At 46.2% G+C, this 24018-nt stretch overlaps 1 protein-coding gene across 4 annotated transcripts in view; it reads right to left on the bottom strand.

Moving 5' to 3' along the window:
• Window positions 1-24018, bottom strand: part of LOC119857280 (NACHT, LRR and PYD domains-containing protein 3-like) — a 258531-nt gene that overhangs the window by 185618 nt on the left and 48895 nt on the right. For all 4 annotated transcript variants that reach the window (XM_043516752.1, XM_038406006.2, XM_038406002.2 and 1 more), the window contains exon 5: window positions 22215-22385. In XM_043516752.1, the coding sequence (XP_043372687.1) occupies window positions 22215-22385 (171 nt within the window). The remainder of the gene's footprint in view (window positions 1-22214; window positions 22386-24018) is intronic.

The raw sequence follows: 24018 nt of genomic DNA on the forward strand, positions 1-24018 counted from the left end.
TCCCAGCACATTAAAGCCATCCACAATGGTCTGCACATTTCCCAAAGTCACTACCCTTGATAGCAGCTGGTCAATGATTGTGTTGGCTACTTGCAGCACAGCCGCCCCCACAGTAAATTTGCCCACTCCAAACTGATTCCTGAACTGACTGGTAGCTGTCAGACGTTGCAAGCTTCCACAGGGCTATGGCCACTTGCTTCTCAACTGTGAGGGCTGCTCTCATTTTGGTGCCTTTGCACTTCAGGGCAGGGGACAGCAAGTCACAAAGTTCCATGGAAGTGTCCCTACGCATATGAAAGTTTCTCAGCCACTGGGAATCATCCCATACCTGCAACACTATGCGGTCCCACCAGTCAGTGCTTGTTTGCCAGGCCCAGAATTGGCATTCCACAGCATGAACCTGGCCCAACACCACCATGATCTCCCAATCTCCACATGCTGTGCTTCTAGGAACGTCTGTGTCCATGTCCTCATCACTATCATAATCACGCTGTCGTCGCTTCCTCACCTGGTTTTGCAGGTACTGCACATACTGCTGAATAACCTGCGAGGTATTTACAATGGTCAAAAGTGCAGCAGAGCTCTGATCGGGTTCCGTGGCTATGGTGCCTGCATGGGTAATCCTGGAAAAAGGGTGTGAAACCTAGGAGAGCAGAGTTGGCAGCAGAAGTTGTACTGTTTGGTTCATGGTAGCTGAAAAAAGGCGGTAAATGGTTGTCTTCTGTAGCTTTCACAGAGGTGGGAGCCCAGGACAGACAACATGGAGAAGCTCGGTAGCGTGGCAAGAGTGGGAGAGCAGAATTGGTGGCGGAAGCTGTGCTGCTTGGTTCACGGTGGCCGAGCAGAGTTGGCAGTGGAAGCGTTCGATGAGGAAGAGAAAGAGTAAATAGTAGAGATTACATAGGAAGATTAGAGGAAATGCGAGGTGGATTCATAGTAGCAAGAGAGCAGCGGTGCACCATCTGCTGAAAGCAGTGTGGCGTTGGTACGCCAAAAAGATGCAAAATGATTGTCTGCCGTAGCTTTCACAAAGGGAGGAGAGACTGACGACGCACACCCAGAAACACCCGCGAGAATGTTTTTGCCCCATCATGCACTGGGAGCTTAACCCAGAATTCCAATGGGCGGCGGGTACTGTGGGAACTGTGTGATAGCTACCCACAGTGCACCGCTCCAACATTTGATGCTAGCCTTGGTACTGTGGATGTACTCTGCCGAATTCACGCACTTTACTGGGGACACAGAAGACCGAATGTATAAAATAGCTTCCGAAAATTCGAACAGAATAATTTCAAAATAATTTCATACTGTAGGCGTACTCTAAGACAAGAAAAGATGAAAGACACTAGAGATAAAAGGCACAGAGAATGTATTGGCAGAAGTGAAACAGAACATGAGAACCCAGACACGTGAGGAGTAAGCTAAGGTCTAGTCTACACTTGCATGTTAGAGCGTATTAAATCAGCCCTGGGTGTCCTAACTCCTGAGATGTCCACACTGGCAAGGCACGTAGAGTGCCCAGACCCCAAAGCTGAAGTACCCCTGGTAATTCACCTCCAAGAGAAGCATAAAGCTTGCTGCGCCCCAGCTAGAGTGCCGTGGTGCCAGTGTGGATGCCCTGGTCAATTAATGTGCTCTGATCGGCCTCCAGAAGTGTCCCACAATGCCTGTTCTAGCCACTCTGGTCATCACTTTGAACTCTACTACCCTGCCCTCAGGTGACCAACCGCCCGCCCTTTAAATTCTCTGGGAATTTTGAAAATCCCCTTTCTGTTTGCTCAGCAAGGCGTGGAGTGCTCTCAGCGAAACTTTCCAGGTGACCATGTCTCCACGCGCCAGGCGATCCCCAGTATGGAGCAATGGAGAGGTGCTGGACCCATCAGTGTTTGGGGGGAGGAAGCTGTCCAGTCCCAGCTGTGCTCCAGCTGTAGGAATTATGATACCTTCAGGCAGATATCAAAGGCCATGATGGAAAGGGGCCATGACCAGGATGCAGTGCGGTACAGGGTTAAAATGAAGGAGCTGTGGAATGCCTACCACAAAGCCTGCGAGGCAAACGGCCGTTCTGGTGCTGCCCCCACTACCTGCTGTATTTACAAAGAGCTAGATGCGATACTTGGGGGCAACTCCACCTCCACTCCGAAGACCACCATGGACTCTTCAGAGGCCGTAGAAGCACAGAGTTCAACAAGGCAGGAGGAGGAAAGGGGAGTGAGGGTGCTGAGGAGGAGGGAGGCCCAGAGCCAGAGGACGGCCCTGGCATCCCTAGATGCATGCAGCCAGGAGCTGTTTTCAGGACAGGAGGAAGGTAGCCAGTCGCAGCAGATGGTGCTTGGGGAAAAACAAACAGTAGAGGAGGTGCCCAGTAAGTGGCTTTTATTTTGGGAAGATAGTTGTTCGGTATGGGGTCTTGGAGCAAAGAGGGTTGCAGAAAGAAGGGTTAGGGCTGCATGCATGCCTAGATGCGGAATAGGGCATTGATGTGCTCTCTCACATCGTGGTAATCAGCCTCAGTGATCTCTTCAAAGGCCTCATGCAGAAGCTAGGCAATTCGCTTGTGCAGGTTCCTTGGGAGAGCTATTGTGCTCCTTGTCCCAGTAAGGCTAACATGTCTGTGCCACTGTGCCGTGAGGGGCGGGGGGACCATTGCTGCACACAGGCAAGCAGCATAAAGGCCAGGGCGGAAGCTGCATTGCAGTAGAAGACTCTTCCTTGCTTCCCAGGTCACCCTCAGCAGCAAGATATCTTCCAGGACGAACTCATCCTGTGGAAAATGTGGGGACAGTGTTCAGTGTAGGTGCCCCCTGCAGCTGTTGGCTCTCCCCAAGGCACAGAACCAACCCAGAGGACACTACGGCCATGGAACAATCAGTCCCCTTTTCCCCTGTCCTTACTCACCATTTTGGGGCTCCTGTGGGTTATGTGCGCTCGTTTTGGGACCGGCACTTTCTGCTATTGTGTACACTTTACTTGTCTTTAAGTACGGCTGAATCATTGCTCTGTCTAGTGTGAACAATGCTGCCTCTGTTAAGTGTTGCATTTTGGCTTTACAGATGCAATCTTGAGATCCCAGCCGTCCTTGTTATCAATTGACGAAAGACTACAAAGAATCAGGAAACATACGTGAAGAACCGAAGAGGACCTGCTGCAGGAAGTCATGCAGCAGTCCCTTACTGAAAATCAAAAAGTACAGGAGTGGCGGGAGACTGAAAGGAGGCTCCACCAGCAGAATGCAGATCGCAGGCACCAAAGCACGGAGCAGTTCATAAGCATTATAGAGCGCCAAGCGGACTCAATACAGGCACCCATAGCACTGCAGATGGAGCAGATCTGTGCCTGCCCGCCCCCCTCCCTGCAGCCCTTGTTCCAAAACGCTTTCCCTTGTGCTCCCATGCCAACCCACTTCCCCCAACATCCGGTTTCTTACCGCCACCAGCTGCCTCCAACACCTTTGGCTTCACCACCCAGCCCTGCAGACTATGACCCTTAACCACTGCACTCAACCCCCATTATCATGCATTTTAGCCAGCCTGAAGCGCAGCACTCATTGCGCAGCACTCCACACAGGAAGGCTGAATATGATAACAGGACATATGCAAATCTTTGATTGTCCCATTCCACACCCCGCCCCTTTCCCTCCTCCCACACATCACAGACGTGTGATGCCCTTTCTGTTTCCACAGCAGTTGAATTTCTTTTCAGTAAATTAATTTTTTGGCTTTGAAAACTTTCTTTATTGCATTAAGTAAAAGATACCATAGCCCAGGAAAGCAACAGGCACTGCAAGTCAGTGCATCATATGTAGCAAACACAGATGCCTACTAGCATTGGAACCACTGCACTTTACTCTCGTGCAGGGAACCAAACATTACTGGTGGCTTTCAGCATCCAATTGCTCCCTCAAGGCATCCCTAATCCTTACAGCCCCGCATGGGGCCCCTCTAATAGTCCTGGTCTCTGGCTGTTCAAATTCAGCCTCCAGGTGTTGAACCTCCGTGGTCCATGCCTGAGTAAAGATTTCACCCTTCCCTTCACAAATGTTATGTGGGGTACAGCACACCGCTATAACCGCGGGGATGTTGTCATTGGCCAGGTCCAGCTTCCCAAACAGATAGCACCAGAGGCCCTTTAAATGGACAAAAGCACACTCCACACTCATTCTGCACCGACTCAGCCTGTTGTTGAACCGCTCCTTGCTGCTGTCAAGGCTCCCTATGTAGGGTTTCATGAGCCACGGCATTAAAGGGTAAATGGGGTCTCCAAGGATCACAATGGGCATTTCGATTTCCCCTATGGTGATCTTCTGGTTTGGGAAGAAAGTCCCAGCTTGCAGCTTCCTGAACAGGCCAGTGTTCCGAAAGATGCATGCATCATGCACCTTTCTGGACCAGCCTGCATTAATGTCAATGAAATGCCCATAGTAATCCACAAGTGGCTGGAGAACCATAGAGAAATACCCCTTCCGATTTATGAATTCAGAGGCTAGGTGGTCTGGTGCCAGAATTGGAATATGTGTCCCATCTATCACCCCTCCACAGTTAGGGAAACCCATTTGTACAAAGCCAGACACAATGTCATGCACGTTGTGCAGAGTCACGGTTGTTCTGAGCAGGATGTGATTAATGGCCCTGCAAACTTGCATTAACACGATTCCAATAGTCGACTTTTCCACTCCAAACTGTTTAGTGACCGATTGGTAGCTGTCTGGAGTTGCCAGCTTCCAAATTGCAATAGACACCCACTTCTCCACCAGCAGGGCAGCTCTCAGTCTTGTTCCCTGTGCTGCAGGGTGGGGGCAAACTCAGCACACAGTCCCATGGAAGTGTCATTCCTCATCTGAAAGTTTTGCAGCCACTGCTTGTCATCCCAGACTTGCATGATGATGTGATCCCACCACTCAGGGCTTGTTCCCTGAGCCCAAAAGTGACGTCCCACTGTGGCGAGCCTGTCTGTGAATGGCACAAGCAATCTGGTGTCGTCTGCATTATGTGAGTCGACATCATCGTTCGACTCCTCACTGTCACTTTGTAGCTTAAGGAGTAACTCGACTGCAATTCGTGATGTGCTGGGGAGACCCATCAGAATATTCCTCACAAGTTTGGGATCCATTCCCGCAGACCGAAAGGGAAGACAGAGCATGCAGTACCAAAACCATTGAAAGATGGCGCCAAATGTGATGGAAGCACAGGGATTGCTGGGATGCAAAGCGCAGTGGCTTGGCCACATTTGCGGCACTTGCAGCAGCATTGGAAGTGGTGCATTATGGGGAGCTATCCCACCCCGGCCACCTTCCCACAAGCCGCAGTGCCAGAATGGGAAGAGGTGCTCTTTGGGATAGCTGCCCATAATGCACCGCTCCCAATGCCGCTGCAAGTGCCGCAAATGTGGCCATGCCACTGTGCTTGCAGCTGACAGTTTGAACACTCGGCAGCACTTTCACTGCTGCGGTCTCCGAGGACTGGTTTAACTAACTTCGCTCTACATTTGCAAGTGTAGCCATGCCCTAAATATTAACCAGAAGCGAACTATTGGAAGTCATTCAGAACAAGCAGATAAGCAGTAATTATCTCAACACTGTAAAGCAAATTCTCTGAAGTTGGTTTAATTGGAGTGGGAAAAACTCTGTGGTAGCTGTGTTCTGTATCAAAAAACAGAGAAAATAAAGGCTATGAAGGGAGTGCGTATAAGGGGGAGCTCAGAGATAGAGAAGATTGGAGAAAAAAGAGAGGGAATCAGAGGGGCCCTCTGGGGTTCTGTGTAAATCCTTCGCCTGTAACTCAAATGATCAGATGGTAATTTATCCCTGGGGTTGAGGGCTGAGGTCCCAAACATGGAGAATGTACTTCCCTTAGATATGATAAACCCATTGTTTCATGTTGTCTGTGTGTGTATATAAATCTCTCCTCTGTTTTTTCCACCAAATGCATCCGATGAAGTGAGCTGTAGCTCACAAAAGCTTATGCTCTAATAAATTTGTTAGTCTCTAAGGTGCCACAAGTACTCCTTTTCTTTTTGCGAATACAGACTAACACGGCTGCTACTCTGAAACCTGTCATTATGCAAGGCACTGAATTTAGCCGTATAGAGTGGAAATCTGTCAACTTCATGAAACTCGCACAGATACAGACAGACATCATCTTCCTCTCCAAATGCAAACAGATGAACATCATACCGAAAGGACTGAAGGTAAAAAATCCATTACAATCTACATACCACACAGACTATGCTGACAGCTTGTGCCACACACTCTCAAAGAAACTGCGGAACCACCTGATCAACATCCTCTACAGCAAACAGGGAAAGATTAAGAATGAGCTCTCAAAACTGGATACTCTCATAAAGAACCAGCCTTCCACACAAACTTCCTCGTGGCTGGACTTTACAAAAACTAGACAAGCCATTTACAAAACACACTTTGCTTCTCTACAAAAGAAAAAGGACACTAAGCTACCTAAACTACTATATGCCACAAGGGGCCACAACAATGGTTCCCGTAACCCACCCAGCAATATTGTTAATCTATCCAACTATACTCTTAGCCCAGCAGAAGAATCTGTCCTATCTCGGGGCCTCTCCTTTTGCCCCTCCACCCCCACGAACATGATACAGTTCTGTGGTGACCTAGAATCCTATTTTCGACGTCTCAGACTCAAGGAATATTTCCAACACACCTCTGACCAACATATTAACCCACAGAGACCTTCCTGCCAACACTACAAAAAGAAGGACTCTGGGTGGACTCCTCCTGAAGGTCGAAACAGCAGCCTGGATTTCTACATAGACTGCTTCCGCCGACGTGCACGAGCTGAAATTGTGGAAAAGCAGCATCGCTTACCCCATAACCTCAGCCATGCAGAACACAGTGCCATCCACAGCCTCAGAAACAACTCTGACATCATAATCAAAAAGGCTGACAAAAGAGGTGCTGTCGTCATCATGAATAGGTCGGAGTATGAACAAGAGGCTACTAGGCAGCTCTCCAACACCACTTTCTACAAGCCATTACCCTCTGATCCCACTGAGAGTTACCAAAAGAAACTACAGCATTTGCTCAAGAAACTCCCTGAAAAAGCACAAGAACAAATCCGCACAGACACACCCCTAGAACCCCGACCTGGGGTATTCTATCTGCTACCCAAGATCCATAAACCTGGAAATCCTGGACGCCCCATCATCTCAGGCATTGGCACCCTGACAGCAGGATTGTCTGGCTATGTAGACTCCCTCCTCAGGCCCTTCATTACCAGCACTCCCAGCTATCTTCGAGACACCACTGACTTCCTGAGGAAACTACAGTCCATTGGTGATCTTCCTAAAAACACCATCCTGGCCACTATGGATGTAGAAGCCCTCTACACCAACATTCCACACAAAGATGGACTACAAGCCGTCAGGAACAGTATCCCCGATACTGTCACGGCTAACCTGGTGGCTGAACTTTGTGACTTTGTCCTCACCCATAACTATTTCACATTTGGGGACAATGTATACCTTCAAATCAGCGGCACTGCGATGGGTACCCGCATGGCCCCACAGTATACCAACATTTTTATGGCTGACTTAGAACAACGCTTCCTCAGCTCTCGTCCCCTAATGCTCCTTCTCTACTTGCGCTACATTGATGACATCTTCATCATCTGGACCCATGGAAAAGAAGCTCTTGAGGAATTCCACCATGATTTCAACAATTTCCATCCCACCATCAACCTCAGCCTGGACCAGTCCACACAAGAGATCCACTTCCTGGACACTACGGTGCTAATAAGCGACGGTCACATAAACACCATCCTATATCGGAAACCTACTGACCGCTATTCCTACCTACATGCCTCTAGCTTTCATCCAGATCATACCACTCGATCCATTATCTACAGCCAAGCTCTACGGTATAATCGCATTTGCTCCAACCCCTCAGACAGAGACAAACACCTACAAGATCTCTATCATGCATTCCTACAACTACAATACCTACCTGCTGAAGTGAAGAAACAGATTGACAGAGCCAGAAGAGTACCCAGAAGTCACCTACTATAGGACAGGCCCAACAAACAAAATAACAGAACGCCACTAGCCATCACCTTCAGCCCCCAACTAAAACCTCTCCAACGCATCATCAAGGATCTACAACCTATCCTGAAGGACGACCCATCACTCTCACAGATCTTGGGAGACAGGCCAGTCCTTGCTTACAGACAGCCCCCCAATCTGAAGCAAATACTCACCAGCAACCACACACCACACAACAGAACCACTAACCCAGGAACCTATCCTTGCAACAAAGCCCGTTGCCAACTCTGTCCACATATCTGTTCAGGAGATACCATCATAGGGCCTAATCACATCAGCCACACTATCAGAGGCTCGTTCACCTGCGCATCTACCAATGTGATATATGCCATCATGTGCCAGCAATGCCCCTCTGCCATGTACATTGGCCAAACTGGACAGTCTCTACGTAAAAGAATGAATGGACACAAATCAGACGTCAAGAATTATAACATTCAAAAACCAGTTGGAGAACACTTCAATCTCTCTGGTCACTCGATTACAGACCTAAGAGTGGCTATCCTTCAACAAAAAAGCTTCAAAAACAGACTCCAACGAGAGACTGCTGAATTGGAATTAATTTGCAAACTGGATACAATTAACTTAGGCTTGAATAGAGACTGGGAATGGATGAGTCATTACACAAAGTAAAACTATTTCCCCATGGTATTTCTCCCCCACACCCCACCCCCACTGTTCCTCTGATATTCTTGTTAACTGCTGGAATTAGCCTACCTTGCTTGTCACGATGAAAGGTTTTCCTCCTTTCCCCCCCCTGCTGCTGGTGATGGCTTATCTTAAGTGATCACTCTCCTTACAGTGTGTATGATAAAACCCATTGTTTCATGTTCTCTGTGTGTGTATATAAATCTCTCCTCTGTTTTTTCCACCAAATGCATCCGATGAAGTGAGCTGTAGCTCACGAAAGCTTATGCTCTAATAAATTTGTTAGTCTCTAAGGTGCCACAAGTACTCCTTTTCTTTTAGCAAACTCTCTGGCTGCTTGCACAGCTTCCTCCTTCCAGGACTGCATATCCACCAAATCTTGCAAAATCCAATACAACAAACAAAACACGTGTCGCCCCAAGACTAAAATCTTGCTTATGTGCTAAAAAAGAACTTGGAAGACTATAACAGAACCGCCTGGTGACACCTGCCATTACAACATGTCCAATGCCTAACACACTGAGACCCTGATCATGGATGGGGCATTTAAACAATACCATAATACACTAATAATTAAATAACAAAAATCTTGTTTAGTTCAGAGTTGCTCGGTGACAGCTTATGCCCTTCTCATACTTCAGAAAACCAGGAAATAAAGAGCGAAGGTAAACACCCATACAACCTTAAGTCTGCCCCCTGGAGCTGGCAATAGTGCAATCCCTTTAGATTCATCCACTGTGTTAGGTGTAACTGTATTGAATGGCGGAGGAATAAACTGTAGCATCTTGGAAGAGCTGTGATTGTGATACGAGGAGATGTAGGGATTAGTTTGAGGAGTGTCATCGTAGAGCTGTGACTGTGATATGAGGAGATCTGGGTCTGAGTCTCCTCTGTGTGTATTCTCAAAGAAAAGAGCTGCATGTGAACCATGAGGTTCCAATCTGCATCATTCCACTACAGAATTGTGGAGGTTATGTCACTAGCAGGGCACTGGGTTGCTATGGCAACTGTCAGTAATGAGGTGGAATATGAGAGCAGTCTGTGGATTTAATGATGGGTAGGGGAAAGTAAAGATTTAGGTGACAACCTGTGTGCAGGTCTGAAGGGATTGTAAAAGGGTATGAAGTGGCTGTTACATTTTACAGATGTGGTACTCTCTCAGGCTCAGTGTTTGAGTGTAGGACAAGGGCAGGTAGCACCTGTCAATCACAATGAAAAGGCAGAGTGAAAGTGTGTGTGTTATGGGCATTCTAAGACATCACTCAGAGAGGACAGAGTTAAGGTTGTGTGGGCATTTACCTTAAGTTTTTCCCAGACATTTACAGTTCATTCTCAAATTTCTACCCAAGGTGAGTTTCACGCCTCAAAGTTGAAGGCTCAGAGCAGTGGTAAGTGGCCCATTCATCTCAATGAGATATTCTCAGCTGAAAGAGAATACCCCATGGAGATGAAGACAGACTGAAAAAATAGCTCTGAGACATGTGAACTGCTCCATTCATTTCTGTGGATGTTCCCTTCCCCCCTCAGTGCTGGAAAGTTTCTGATGTGTGTCAAGCACACCTGTCTCAGGAGTGTGTTCTTGGTGCATCCTCTGAGCATGCCTGTTCTAAGCTAGAGGGCAGGGCTTCCAGGATCCTGGCTCATATGCAGGGTAGGGAAACAAGCTCAGACACCCCCAACAGGCAAGCCCCCGGGCACCAGGCTCACTTGAGGGGGGGGGAAAGGATGAGGGTCAGACTTCCATGGATGGGCAGCTGCTCCCAGAGCCAAGCACACACAGGGAAGCGGAGGACAGGGAGCTGGTCTGAACATTAACTATAGCAGAGCTGTTGCTTTAATAAAATAAAAACTACAGCTATCCTAAACAAAATGTGGAATTTATTAGGCTAGCACCTGAGGTCCAGTGTCTGCACAGGAAAGAATAAATTGATGATTGTTCACTTGGTGACAAGAGAAGCTCACTGGAGACACTTTTGGTTGAAACACTGGAACCCAAACAAGACAGCTCCCCCCACACACACATGACAGTGGCTGATGAGCATCATTTGGACCATCGAACTGCTGGGCCACAAACCATGAGTAAAGGACAAGCACAGGGAGGTTCTGCTGAGCAAATCCATGCTATATCTGGTGGTGAGCAGTGAGCTGCAGGGAGCCGCATAACTGGTAAAATGGGTCTAAAATTGTGGAAGGGTTTCTGTAAAAGGGCCAAATTTGGTAGCTCAATGGCCAGAGTGTTTGGCTTGCAGTCAGAGGCGGTGAAACAAGATCCCCTCATACAAATATGTTATAATGTAAGCTAAAAAAATCCAGCTTTGCACAAACTTAAATCTTTGTTTTTAATCTTGACTTCAAAGCTGTAATGTCAATAAGCCAACCCTGCAGAAATAAGCCTACTGTCAAGTTCTGCTTTTGCTTTAAACTTGACATTGCAAGTAAGTAGGGTGTAGAAAAAAAAGCAGTTTATAAAAAAAAATTCTGTAAGTCAGCTTTCATTGAAATCAGAGTAATATATACATTGTATAGGTTTATATTTAAAAAGAAAAATGTATTTAAAATTAAATTTGAAATTAAGACATCCCATGCTAAGGCCTAAATTTACTATAATCTACATACATCATTTACATTAAATTAAAAAACAAGGTTGAAGCAGTCCGTGTTTGCTGCTGATGTTCTAACAGAAAGTGAAACCACTGAATTGGTGAAAGTTAGTGGCTAAGCATCTGGAAGCCCAGGAAATTCTGCTCTGGCTGGGGCTTGGCTTCATGCTCCACTCTAGGGAGCCTTGTGAGCCCTTAGAACTGCAGTTTGGGCAGGGCTTCACCTCCTGATTCCCTGCCACAGAGCTGGGAGCCTTGAAGCTCTGACTCAGTCATTGCTTCCAGGGCTGCTAGCCGACTGACAGGGAGTTGGGAACTTAGAAGACCTGGGAGACCTGGTTCAGTTTGGAGACACGGTGCTTGGTCCCCCAGTCTTAATTTCTTTAACATATTGTTGAAACAAAATGTTTTGATTATTTAAAAAATGGTTCTTTCATTTTTTTTTTCATTCCAGGGGAAAACTTCAAAATTCCTACTTTTCATTCTGATTTTTTTTTCAGAATGTGCTGCAAAATGGAAACACTGACTTTCAGCCTGGTCTGTGACTTACTTTCATGGTCTGCCTCAGAGACTTCAAGGAGCGAGTTACTGTTACAAAACACTGGTACCCTAGCCCAGCACAAAAGAACTAGATGAGCCAGAGAGACATGATAATCACTGACTGACCACAGCTCTCAACCCTGGGTTCTAAGTACCTCCTCCCCTCCTTGGCCTCACAGAGCTCTGTGGTTTCTCCCACCCATGACAGATGAAACAAGAGCGATGAAAACCCAAGTGCCAGTGTTGAGAAACACAAGAAGAAATAAACGTCTGTACAAAGAATTTTTGTATGCCCGCTCCTTAGCCATGAAGAGGCCAAGAGATTCTCCTTTTTCTCTGCCATAGCAATCACTAAGTCACACATCACTGTTAATAACTTTATCAGTCTAGCTGTCTCCTCATCTCCAGAGCCCAACACCTCTCACTAAAAGGAACAGGGCACTCACTTCACAGAGAAGCTCTACCGCATCCGGGATGGCCGTTGTGACCATCAGGGATAAAATGACAGCCTCCTTCTCACAATTCTGTCTATTCACAGAACAGGAATCACTAGAAAATATCTGATCCTTGACCAATGAGTTTGATTCTTGATCTTTTTGGCTGGTGAAAGTTATTAAGAGCATCCAGGATTGCTACTAGCTAGTATTCGCAACATCTGGTTTTGAGGAGGGAAATCTATCCCCCAATTTTGAGCATGCAGCACTCTGGCTATACTTAAGAAGCCACTGATTGATGCAACTCAACTTAAAATCAATCTCCTGTGCTACTCAATGATCAGATAGAGCCAGGGAGTCTGACAGATGTCTGCTTCATTCACTGTAACTGATCAGCATTGCTTAAAGTGAGCCTCTGCAAAACATTACAGCCAGTTCCAACTGGCTCACCACCTGCTATCATCTGGAGGCCTTGCTTAAGACCTAGGCATGGCTAAAAGTATGAACCATAGTAAGAGTGTGGACCAAAGTAGGCCATGTCAAAATATTTGTTAGTCTCTAAGGTGCCACAAGTACTCCTTTTCTTCATGTCAAAATAGTAACACTAGGTATCAGATAATCAAATAAACCCATGGTGCCACAAGTACTCCTTTTCTTCATGTCAAAATAGTAACACTAGGTATCAGATAATCAAATAAACCCATTCCTGGTCTGCAAGGATGGTACAGGAACCCAGAGACCCCTTTGAGATAAGGAGAGAATGACAGGATAATGGACAAGAAAGTTTTGTTTGAGCTATCAGGTACAAGGATGGTAACTAAGAACATCTGGAGTGTAATATGCAACTTGTTTGTTACCAAGGTATGAAAGGAGAAGTCATAAGAGGGGCAGCTTTGTCTAGGGGACAACATTCTGTTGATTGTCACGGGCATACTTGTGTCAGTATAACTGTAACCACTGAGTCGGGGCTCTGAAACTGCGCCTTGTTGACAATGAACCTGACTGAGCTTTCGCCAGAGAACCAAGCCTGTGGTCTTTCTTTATGATTAACACTGAGATCTGCTGAACCAGCAAGCTACAAGCTGTGCTGGTGCCGTTAACACTGGAGCTCCACAAACGACACAGGAGCAGCACAGACCTACAGCCACACAGATCATCATCATCTGGTCTCCCTTTCTAGCAACCTGATTAGCTGGAGCACAGCACTGTATAACTGACATCTTTAGGAATCTGGTTTGGAGTCTGGCATCTATGTTGCGTTGGTTAGTAGGTTCCCAGTTGATGAATGATTTTTCTGCAGAATCTGTCATAATGAGAACTACTCCCTCTGAGTGCTTGTTGTCACTATGACTTGAGTAAATCAGATGTTTCTTCTCTTGCCTGAAGCACTTCTTATCCACCGATGCCAAGGCTTTCAAGTCTATAGTTGTCCATGACTCTCATGATCTGCAAGATCTTTGATGTGTGAAATATTGTTCTCACATTCCAGTAACCAGCTCTGAAGAGTTTTCTTGCTGTCAACATCCAACTTTACAGGGCCTTGGCTTCCAGAGACTGGCTTTCATCAGGAGCTTTCCTGAAGCACAAAGGGGCAGCAGCAATGTTCATTTTTATCAGAATGGTAGCCTGGTTCTTTTTCTATAACTGGTGAGGTGTTTTTATGAGACTATGTGTTTAGCCCTGCACTCAACCCTCCACATTTTATCAGGGATTGGAACTGAGACACAGGCACAAGATGCAGCAATGCAGAAGTGTATTAGTAACACAAATACCAGTCTAGGATAGGTAGACAGCAAATGCCAAGAAGACCAAGACTTAGCTAATGATATTGCGCTACTGAAGAACAGCCCCGAAAAGTTAGAAAGTCAGACAACTTGGCGAAAATAGCAGGCAAGCAGGGCTCACAGTTAATTATGCTAAAACAAGCATCCTTGAAACCCTGAAGTCAAGCAGTAACAGCACATTGGAATGCAAAAATATTAGACAAATTCTTCTACTTTCTTATCTCAGCAGCACCATATTGACCAACAGATACCTAAAGAAGGAAGAGACATCAAGTATAGGAAAGGCATTCACTAAACTCAGCAAAGTATGGAAACCAAAGATATTCAGCACCAGAACAAAACTGAGAATCTTCAATTCAAACATGATCTCAGTGTTAAGATAAGGCCGCTAGAGCTGGAAAGATGCAAAGCTTTATTCAGAAAACTAGAAGTCTTCGAAAATAAGTGCCTACAAAAGATGCTTGGCATTGGTTGGAAAGATGTCATCACCAACAAAAAGATCTGAGAAATCATCAACGAGCAGCTCATTTCCAACTCAATCTGAGGGCACACTGAACATATTTGGGGCATGTACCCAGATGCCAACACAGAATCCACATGAAGACATCAAGTGGAAATCAAATTCTGTGAGAAATCAAGAGTGCCCAAGAGAAACCTTGAGCCGAAGCTTTAGCAGGGAGGGCAGAATAGTCCATCTCAACACCTTAGAGCAAATAGAAGCAGCAGCAAATGACAGAGGGGAATGGAAGAGACTGGTTTACACCCTGTGTGCCAATAATGGCATGGGAAAGATGTAATAACATAACGTAGTAACTCCAACAGTGCCTAGGGCTCACCCAACAACAGGGACCCATTGTGCTAGGAGCTGTAAAGAGTAGTAGCTAGTCCCTCCCCTGAAGAATTTATGATGTAATTAGACAAGACAGACAAAAGGAAGGGGACAGGGACAGAACACACAAGCAGAATGAACAGTGCAACAGTGACCTTTGTTTGTTATTTTGCTGTGGGGGGAAGGTGGGTGAGTCTTTGCATTTGGGTTTTGATTAATTCTTTGGGTGGGAGCTGCTAGGTGGGGATTAGCTAAATGGAAGGAGATAGGAATGGAGGGGGACAAAGAAGGGCGGGAAGAAGGAAAGAAAGAAGGGAGCATGGAAAGAGGCTGAGATGCACCGACTGTGATGAGAGGGGAAAGAACAGGGTTGCAACAAACAGCCAATCAGCACAAGGAAGAGAATGTCGAGAGTGACAACTTGTAGCAGGCAGACTGATGACATCAGTGTCCATTGGTCTCTGCTGAGGCTGCTTCTCTGTCTGCTCCTACTGGCTGGGAGTCATCTCTGGTCCTGGGCTTGGTTCTGGAGTTTCATGGACGATTAAGACGATAGCATTAAACTGGCATCAGAAGCTGACCGGCAGCCTATGGAGGTATTGGAGCACTGACCTGATGTGGTCATAGTGGCATAAATCACAGAAGAGGTGAAGAGCTCTCTTCTATCAGCTAGAACATATGCAGCATTAGATTGAGTGTTAGGTGCAGTGAATTACAGTGATCCAGTCTGGAGATGAGAAGTAGATTGAAGTATTTGGCTAAGTCCTTGTCTGGACGGAAAGTGTGAAGTTTCTGAGCAAACTGGTGATTCCTATTCAAACTCTGTCATAGGTTGTACCTCTACATAACTCCTGTGAGGTCAGAGTGGGCGCCTCTCTTATCCCTAAGGTCCCTTTCTGGCTCGAGGTGTCACTATAGCTCTGGTTTGGAGTGCAGAGTGCAGTCTCCTAGCAGTCAGTCTTTGGGAGGCGTCTTCTCCTCCTTTAAGGCATGGCCACAGTCCAAGACAGAAAAAAGCAAAGAAAATAATCCTGCACCCAAAAACCAGTCTGGGCTCACGCTGCTTTTCCTCACAAGTTAATGGGTAAATAGTCTCTGAGAAGGGGGCTGGGTTCCTAACTCCCTGAGTGTCAGAGGCACAGGCTGAGCGCCTAGGCTCTAATGAAAAGCAAAGCAGAGTAAAAATGGTTCCTCTGCCTCTCAGGAGGGTTCAGGCAGCACTGTCCTTCTGCAGGTTCCCTGTGGAGCAGGGGAGCGCTAGGTTTGCTCCCTCTGAAGGTCAGCATGCACTGGGCTTGGATCCTCACTTTAAAGGAGCCACCCTTCTCAAGGTGTAATAGCTGTCACTCACAGGTGTGCCACGTTGGGGTTGAATGGTCCGAAGGAGCTCTTTAATCCCTTCCTGACTAGGGTGGGAATCTGTCCCAGCACATACCCCACCCCTCAAAATGGAAGTCAGGATCCCCTGATCCAATCCACCAGTCACAGCCAGGGCTGACTCAGCCCTCTGGAGCCCCAGGGTAGAGCAAGATTGTTGAAGAGGCAGAGGTAGAGCACTCTCAGTGAAGAAGGGACCTTTTGAGATTGTAGCTGCAAAGCTAAAATAAGTTTCCACTGAGCATCAGCACTGAGATTTTTCAAATGCTTATAACTTTGAAAATTGTGGCAGATTTTCATAAGAACAGAAATAGGCACATCCCTGGCACAAATGCTTCCCCCTGCCAAATTTCAAGTTCCTGCTCTTAAGCACGGGGATGATAGAGTTTCTCACTGAAAAGTTCACCAGAATTACTTGGGGTAAACAGTGTGTTTCCCGAGCTGTGGATGAAAATGGATGAACCATTCAGGCTGAAATTTCACAAAAATATCCAGCTTGAGGGAGACACCCAGCATGGAAAATTTAAGTCAAAATGGTTAAGGTTAGCAAAGTTATAAGCAACAGAAAACAAGATCTACTGATGGAAGTGTCCGGCTATCATAATAGGAGGTAGCACTTCCAGCTTCACTTCAAATATATGTACTCTACAAAGCAAAACATAGCTTTTGACATTAGCAAATATAAAAACGATCGAAGGCATGAACATTCCATTGTATATTCTAGTACAAGTTGGATAGTGCATTCGTAGCTCTTGTAATGTAGTATTCAAAAGAAAGAGGATACACCGTGATACAAGAAGAAAAGGTAAAAAGTTGACTGCTGAATTCTAGTCCTGGGTGACATATTCAGTGCTTTCTAAGTTGTCAATAACCATGCTGTGCGATCTTGGGTGCACATTTTTGAATCACAACTTCTGTGTGAGGTGAACGTGCTGTGAAATTAATTCTTTCCCAGAAGGAGTGTATGTATGCCTAATTTTAATATTGTACTGCTTTGTCCCTTACTAATAAACTAAGCTAAGTTGGGTTATTTGCAAAAAGAAAAGGAGTACTTGTGGCACCTTAGAGACTAACAAATTTATTAGAGCATAAGCTTTCGTGAGCTACAGCTCACTTCATCGGATGAAGTGAGCTGTAGCTCACGAAAGCTTATGCTCTAATAAATTTGTTAGTCTCTAAGGTGCCACAAGTACTCCTTTTCTTTTTGCGAATACAGACTAACACGGCTGCTACTCTGAAACCTTGGGTTATTTGGTCTCTTAAATACTTTTAATATTGAACCACAAGTGTTGCCAAGAAATTGGCTAGACCTCAGTGAATATTGTTAGACTGACACAAAAGTCACTCTCCCTGTGAGAGAGATAAGTACCACTTTCAGATGGAAGGAGCTCCTTTTTTAAGCAACAGTGGCTGATACGAGCTCCTTTCTCTGATGCTTCACAAACTCAGTTGGTTTCCCATTCCCTTCCAGACTAAATTCAAAATCCTCATTCTAATTGTCAAGGCCCTAATAGGTTATGATCTAACATGTACACTAAAGAACTCCACATTGCAACATGCATCAGCATGACTGAACTGGAAGCTGCAATGATGCAGTGCATCCACACCAGCCATTCTATCTTGGGGGCACACAGTGCACTATGTTCCCTAAGAGTGCACTCTGTAAATGTTGCAGGGCCTGTGGGTTGTTGCATCTACCCTGCATTTCCTCGTGCTGCTTCCTGGAGCAGCTGCATAATGTCTATGGCTTATAGTGTCTGTGTGCACGTAGTCACTCTTTGCTTTGCTGCATTGCCAGCTTTAAATGGTTGCGTCCTCACAAAGATCTGCATATGTGTTGTGAGCAGCAACACCCTGCATTTGCAGATGCCATGAGAGAAGATCAGCAGCTCCTACTGCCACTCTTCCCGCCCCATACTGGTTCTGGGCCTGGAGGCCCAGAGTGGGTCATGAAGAGCACCAGCAGCTTTGGGTGTCAGTGCTCATGGTGGTGAGGAGGTGGATTTTTTTCTTTTAACACATTTCTTCAATCATATTTGTTAGTATAAATTTTGCTATTTTTTCAGTTGTTTTGTTTAGTAGCTAAACTCAGTTTCTCTCTATCCCACTTTCCTACAGGAGCTAGAGATATGAGTGCTCTGGGCCCAAAGGAAAGATATTCCTGGGGGTCCTCCATGCAGCCCAGAGAATGCTCACCAATGTTCTTCCCCACCTGCTATAGTGGAGTCCCTTGAGGCTGGAAGGATGGGAGCATTCAGTGGGTGATGGAGAACCATTGAAAAGAGGATTTAGTTGGGGTGGGGGAGTGCAGAGGGTAGGGTTCATCCTGGTGTTAATTTGTTAACTAATTACCCTGCTCTGTGTTCTCTTTAGCACATCTCAGGAGTGTGGAAATTGCTGTGGATGCTGTCAAGGAGCAGTCATTATGCATTGTGGGATGTCTGTGTTCATGCACATAAACCAGGGGTTAGTCAGCACTGCCATGATGTAGCATTTTATGTTTTTGCACAAGAATTCCCAATGCACCAATCACTTTTTTTTACATTGACTCGTGTGTGACGGGTTCTCTCATTGGGACTCCCTTGGGACTGTCACCTGGTGTGCTGAGATACCGCTGAGCCTAAGCCTTCTACCCACACAGGCACTCCTTAACTCTGTCTTCCTTAGCTAGACCCTCCAGGCTTCCTCCAGCACAGATGAAGAGATAGGGGCCACGCCCCTCTACAGAATGCAGAAAGCAGACCCTGAGTTCAGCTCAGCTCTGGGCAGACTCAGTTAATGGGATTTGCCTCAGCACCCCAGTGCACAGCTGTTCTGGGAACCTGAACCCCAGATAAATTCAGCTTACACTTATAAAGTTTATACAGTATAAGTTAGAGTCATAGAATCATAGACTTTAAGGTCAAAAGGGATCATAATGATCATCTAGTCTGACCTCCTGCACAATGCAGGCCATAGAATCGCACCCTCCCACTCCTGGAATAAACCCCTAACCTATGTCTGAGCTACTGAAGTCCTCAAAACATGGTTTAAAGACTTCAAGAATCCTCTAGCAAGTGACCCGTGCCCCACACTGCAGAGGAAGGCAAAAAAACCCCAGGGCCTCTGCAAATCTGCCCTGAGGAAAATTCCTTCCCAACCCCAAATATGGCCATCATAAGTTCATATTATTTGCCCTCTTTCTCAAAGAGAGATATGCACAGACTGTTTCCCCCTCAGGTAACAATTGCTTACACTGGGTTTACTAATAAACAAAAGTGATTTTATTAAGTATAAAATTTAGGATTTAAGTGATCATAAGGGGTAACAGACAGAACAAAGTAAGTTACTAAGTAAAATAAAACAAACACGCTAGGCTAAGCTTAATATACTAAAAAACTGGTTACATGTAATATCTCACCCTCAAAGGTGTTCCAATAAGCTTCTTTCACAGACTAGATTCATTTCTAGTCCGGGTCCAATCCTTCCCTCTGTTCAGTCTCTGTTAGTTCCAGCAGACCTCTTGGGTGGTAAGAAGGGGTTTCCTCATGACTGGCCTCATATAGCTTTTGCAGAAGGTGGGAATCCTTAGTCCTCTTGTTTAAACTTTTTTTATCCCTCATGGAAAAATATAAAATCCAAGATGGATTCCAGCATCAGGTGACACAGACACGCGTCTTCACAGGGACCCCCATCGCCCCTCCTCCTCACAGGCATTCCACAGACTTACAGGAAAACAAATCCATTCAAAGCAAACTGTTTCTTGCTTAAAAGTCATCAAGTTCTTGAAGTACCATTAATAGCCCTCCCTAAGCATAATTATATAAGTAACGTATTTCTAACTTCAGACATAGAAATGATACATGCATACAAATAGAATGAACACTTTCAGTAGATTATAACCTTTCCAATGATATCCTACATGACTTATTTTGTGTAAAGCATATTCCAGATATGTCATATTTATATTCATAAACATATTTCCATAAAGAATATGGAGTGCAACATAACAACATGTTTGAAGTTCTAATCCTATAACATGGTATGTTTTGTTAATTTTGTCTTTGTAAATCTGGAGGGGGCCAGACCAAGCAGAGACCAACAAGTCTTCCCTCAGCTTCTCTGGGGCTGGCATACAGCAGGGATATGAGTGGCACAGCTTGCTGAAAAATGGAAACAATTCTCTTTGGAATATTTTGCTTAATAAGCCATCCATTTTTGAACCAAAATTATGAATTTTTGCAACTAACTCCAGTGAGTGGCTTCGCAGGTGACAGAATCAGATTCATAGAGTTTAAGGCCACAAGAGACCATTAGCTCATCTAGTCTGCCCTCCTGCACATCAAAGGCCGTTACATTTCCCCTAAAATCCCCTGTGTTGAGCCCAGTGATTCTGAGTTATCAAAGCGCTCATGAAAGGATGAGCAGGGGCAGTGTGGAACTGCACTGGGAGAAGACTCATTGCACAACTGCAGCTGCTTTGCCAGTGCTTGTGCTAAAACAGTGCAGAGGGATGTGGTGGTGGAAAGTATGTCATTCTATTTCCTCTGAGTGGGTTAAACACCAAAGGTGATGTACGCACGTTTCTGTGCAGCTGTGAAGAGTTGTGCTGTTGTTGCCAAGGCCAATGGCCTGTAGCAGACAGTCTCAACTGTGCTCCACAGGATCAATCTCACTGGAGATTGGTTCAGACTCTTGGTTCAGACTCTTGGGCATTGCAGCAGAGTGTTATCAAAAGCCAGAACTCAGCTGTAGAAGGCCTTCTGAAAGGGGATCAGAGGGAGCCCTGGCCTGGCCATGGTCAGAGCAGGATCACCTATGTAAAGCCTTTGCTAGGAAGAACACCAGGGTCAGCATGAGGTGGAGATGGTGTACTAAGAGGAAAGAGAAAGAATAAGAGAAAAGAAAATTGAGTTGGTGTGACACAGAGAACCTTTGCCAAAGGGTCCCCTGTTCTTTGCAAACAGCTCTCACCTCAGACTGGAAAAACTCAATACACCAAACATGTCTTGTAGGATATTTATTCATCAAGTATAACGTGTAATGTATTTACAAAAAGCTGTGTTGTCTACTCTTGCCACATCCCAGAACGTTCAATGGAAAAGCATCAAAGACCATAGCAAATGATCAAAACCACTTGGTGGTGAAAAGGAACATCACAGCAGGGAGGGGATTTCCCTGCTATGAATATAGTAAATGATGGTTTTCAGGAAAACAGAGTGTAGGAAAAGACACACTGTATTTAGTAAAGAAAGACTTGAGGAGTTCAGGGACCTGTCCTGAATATTTGGATCCTGGTTCTTATAAAACCAGCTAGTTCTACAACTGACTGAGCTTTGTGGGAAAAACCTAGTTCATTAGATAGGAAAGGTAACTACTGGCAAAGGTAAAACTAGGTTTACGCTTTAGGATCAAGTTTTGCATTACAACCAGTTGTTCCCATCACCTTCTCTCTTTCTTGGATAAATCTTTATTTTTTTATAAATAAATCTACTTTTGTTTTTATTTTAAGTGTTCACAAGTGCTGTGTGGACTACAGGAGCAGTGATTGAAGGAAACTCTGATAAACTGGGGTACACTACATCTTTGGGTGTAGAGATTCTGATACTTCTGTGAGTAACCAGAGTCAGGGGCTGGATATCATAGGAGAATGAATCAGCAATTCATTGATTAGTGTGCCCCTGTTGTCAGCCTGGAAGGCAAAGCTGGGTCTGGCATAAGCCCAGAGGAGAGTGCTTGAGTGAGTGAAAGGCTGGTGGTGCCAGGGAGTTGACACCCAGCTACTACTACTAAGACCCCCTCTTGCTGTAGGCAGTGGGGTAATGAGGTGACAGTCCCCAAGAAACATCAGAGTGTAAAAGAGAGGGAAAAAATCTCCTCTCCTCCACCATCTCTTTGTGTCAAGCACTTTACACAGAGGACACCTGTAAATACACAGAGGAGGCCAAATGTTACTTACTCAAGTGTCTGCAGTTTGCAGTTCGGGTGTTTCAGTCCCTCACACAGCAACCGCACTCCAGCATTTCCCAGTTTATTATCAGGCAGTTTCAGCTCTGTCAGGCTCTGGCTGGTTCTGAGAATAGCGGTGAGAGGCCCGCAGTCAGCGTCTGTGAGATGACAACCCCCCAAGCTGCAGGAGAGAGGAACACAGAGAAGGGGGATCACAGTGTGAAGGGGGCTCATCACAGCTGTTCTGACAGGCGGCACCGACCACCGGCCCCTCGCCCTGACCAATCCATGTGAAGAATGAAGTAGAAGCCCTGCTCCACCGCCTGTCCCAACCCCCACCCTATGCCAATGAGGAACCAGTGTTGGGTGTAATTTCCTGCCTAAGCCCCACCCCTTGCACATGACTCTTGACCAATCAGCATTGTCAATGACCCAGACACCCCCCATCCTTAAACCTCTGCCACTGACCAATAAGATTTAAGGTTCTGGGTAAGACGTCCTCACTAAGCACCACCCCTCACCCTTTCCACTGACCAACCAGAAATTAAGGGGCAGATGTCTGCCACCCTTACTCCCACCTACCCAGCTCTCAGCCAATCAGATTGGACTCAGCACTGATCAGCCCCACGATGGTGCAACCCAATCAGAGCAGGCTCCTCCCTGTACACCTGGGCCAGGCTCAGAGCAGGAGCTGGGAGATCCTGCCCCTCTATGACCCCAGCACTGGTGCTGCTGCTGCCCTGCAGGACACAGATGTCTCCTAGCTCTGACCTTCAGGCTTGGGGAGAGGAGGCAGCTGCAAGGCCCAGCACTGGCATCACACCCACCTTCCACTGAGACAAGGGATCAAAGTCTGGGTGGATTGGAAGACAAAGAGGAGAACAGCCCCACAACCAGGGGGATCCCCAAAGTTTGGGGAAGAAGAGCTCCTGAGAGGAGGTTCGCAAAAAGAAAAGGAGTACTTGTGGCACCTTAGAGACTAACAAATTTATTAGAGCATAAGCTTTCGTGAGCTACAGCTCACTTATCCGATGAAGTGAGCTGTAGCTCACGAAAGCTTATGCTCTAATAAATTTGTTAGTCTCTAAGGTGCCACAAGTACTCCTTTTCTTTTTGCGAATACAGACTAACACGGCTGCTACTCTGAAACCTGAGAGGAGGTTGACCATGTGACCCTGTTGGCAGGGCCTGTTCCAGAAACGCTGGTGGGGTTCTTACAATAGAAATTTTCTACTGGATTCTGTGTCCCTCCCTGCAGAGTCTGGGTTCCTGGCAGAGCTGCCAGCCACTGGAGCGTGGAACGATGGCAGGAGCCTGGCTATGACCATATGCATTCAATGACTAGCCACCAGCATGGCTGTAACATACTGCCCCTCCTCCCTCCCTCCAGGGCTCATAGGGAACCCTCTGCATCTCCGACAGCTGCCAAATCTTGCACACATGTAGAGACACCCCACCCATCACAACTGTCACTGGCATGGCTTCCTCCATCACTACAGTTGCCTTCAAAATATGGTTGCTCCGCCAAATGGGGAGGAAAGTCCTAATGTTTGATAGAGAAAAAGAGCCCTGAATTTTTATTAGGGAGAGAATCCCACACTCCCTGTGGGACCCCCCAAGTTCAGTCATCATGGTAGAGCCATGTGGGAAAGTATGGAGGTAAGCCCTAGCCTGGGGAGGTGGGAAGAGGGTGTTCCTGATGAAGCAACAGAGCAGAGCTCCACAAAATTTAAAGGTAAGAAAGAAGGGAAGACAAATGAGAAGTTGAGGAGAAAAAGGCTCCAAACTGGGGAGAGGACACATGACTGTTAAAG

The sequence above is a fragment of the Dermochelys coriacea genome, chromosome 6, assembly GCF_009764565.3.
Source record: "Dermochelys coriacea isolate rDerCor1 chromosome 6, rDerCor1.pri.v4, whole genome shotgun sequence".
Classification (NCBI taxonomy): domain Eukaryota; kingdom Metazoa; phylum Chordata; order Testudines; family Dermochelyidae; genus Dermochelys; species Dermochelys coriacea.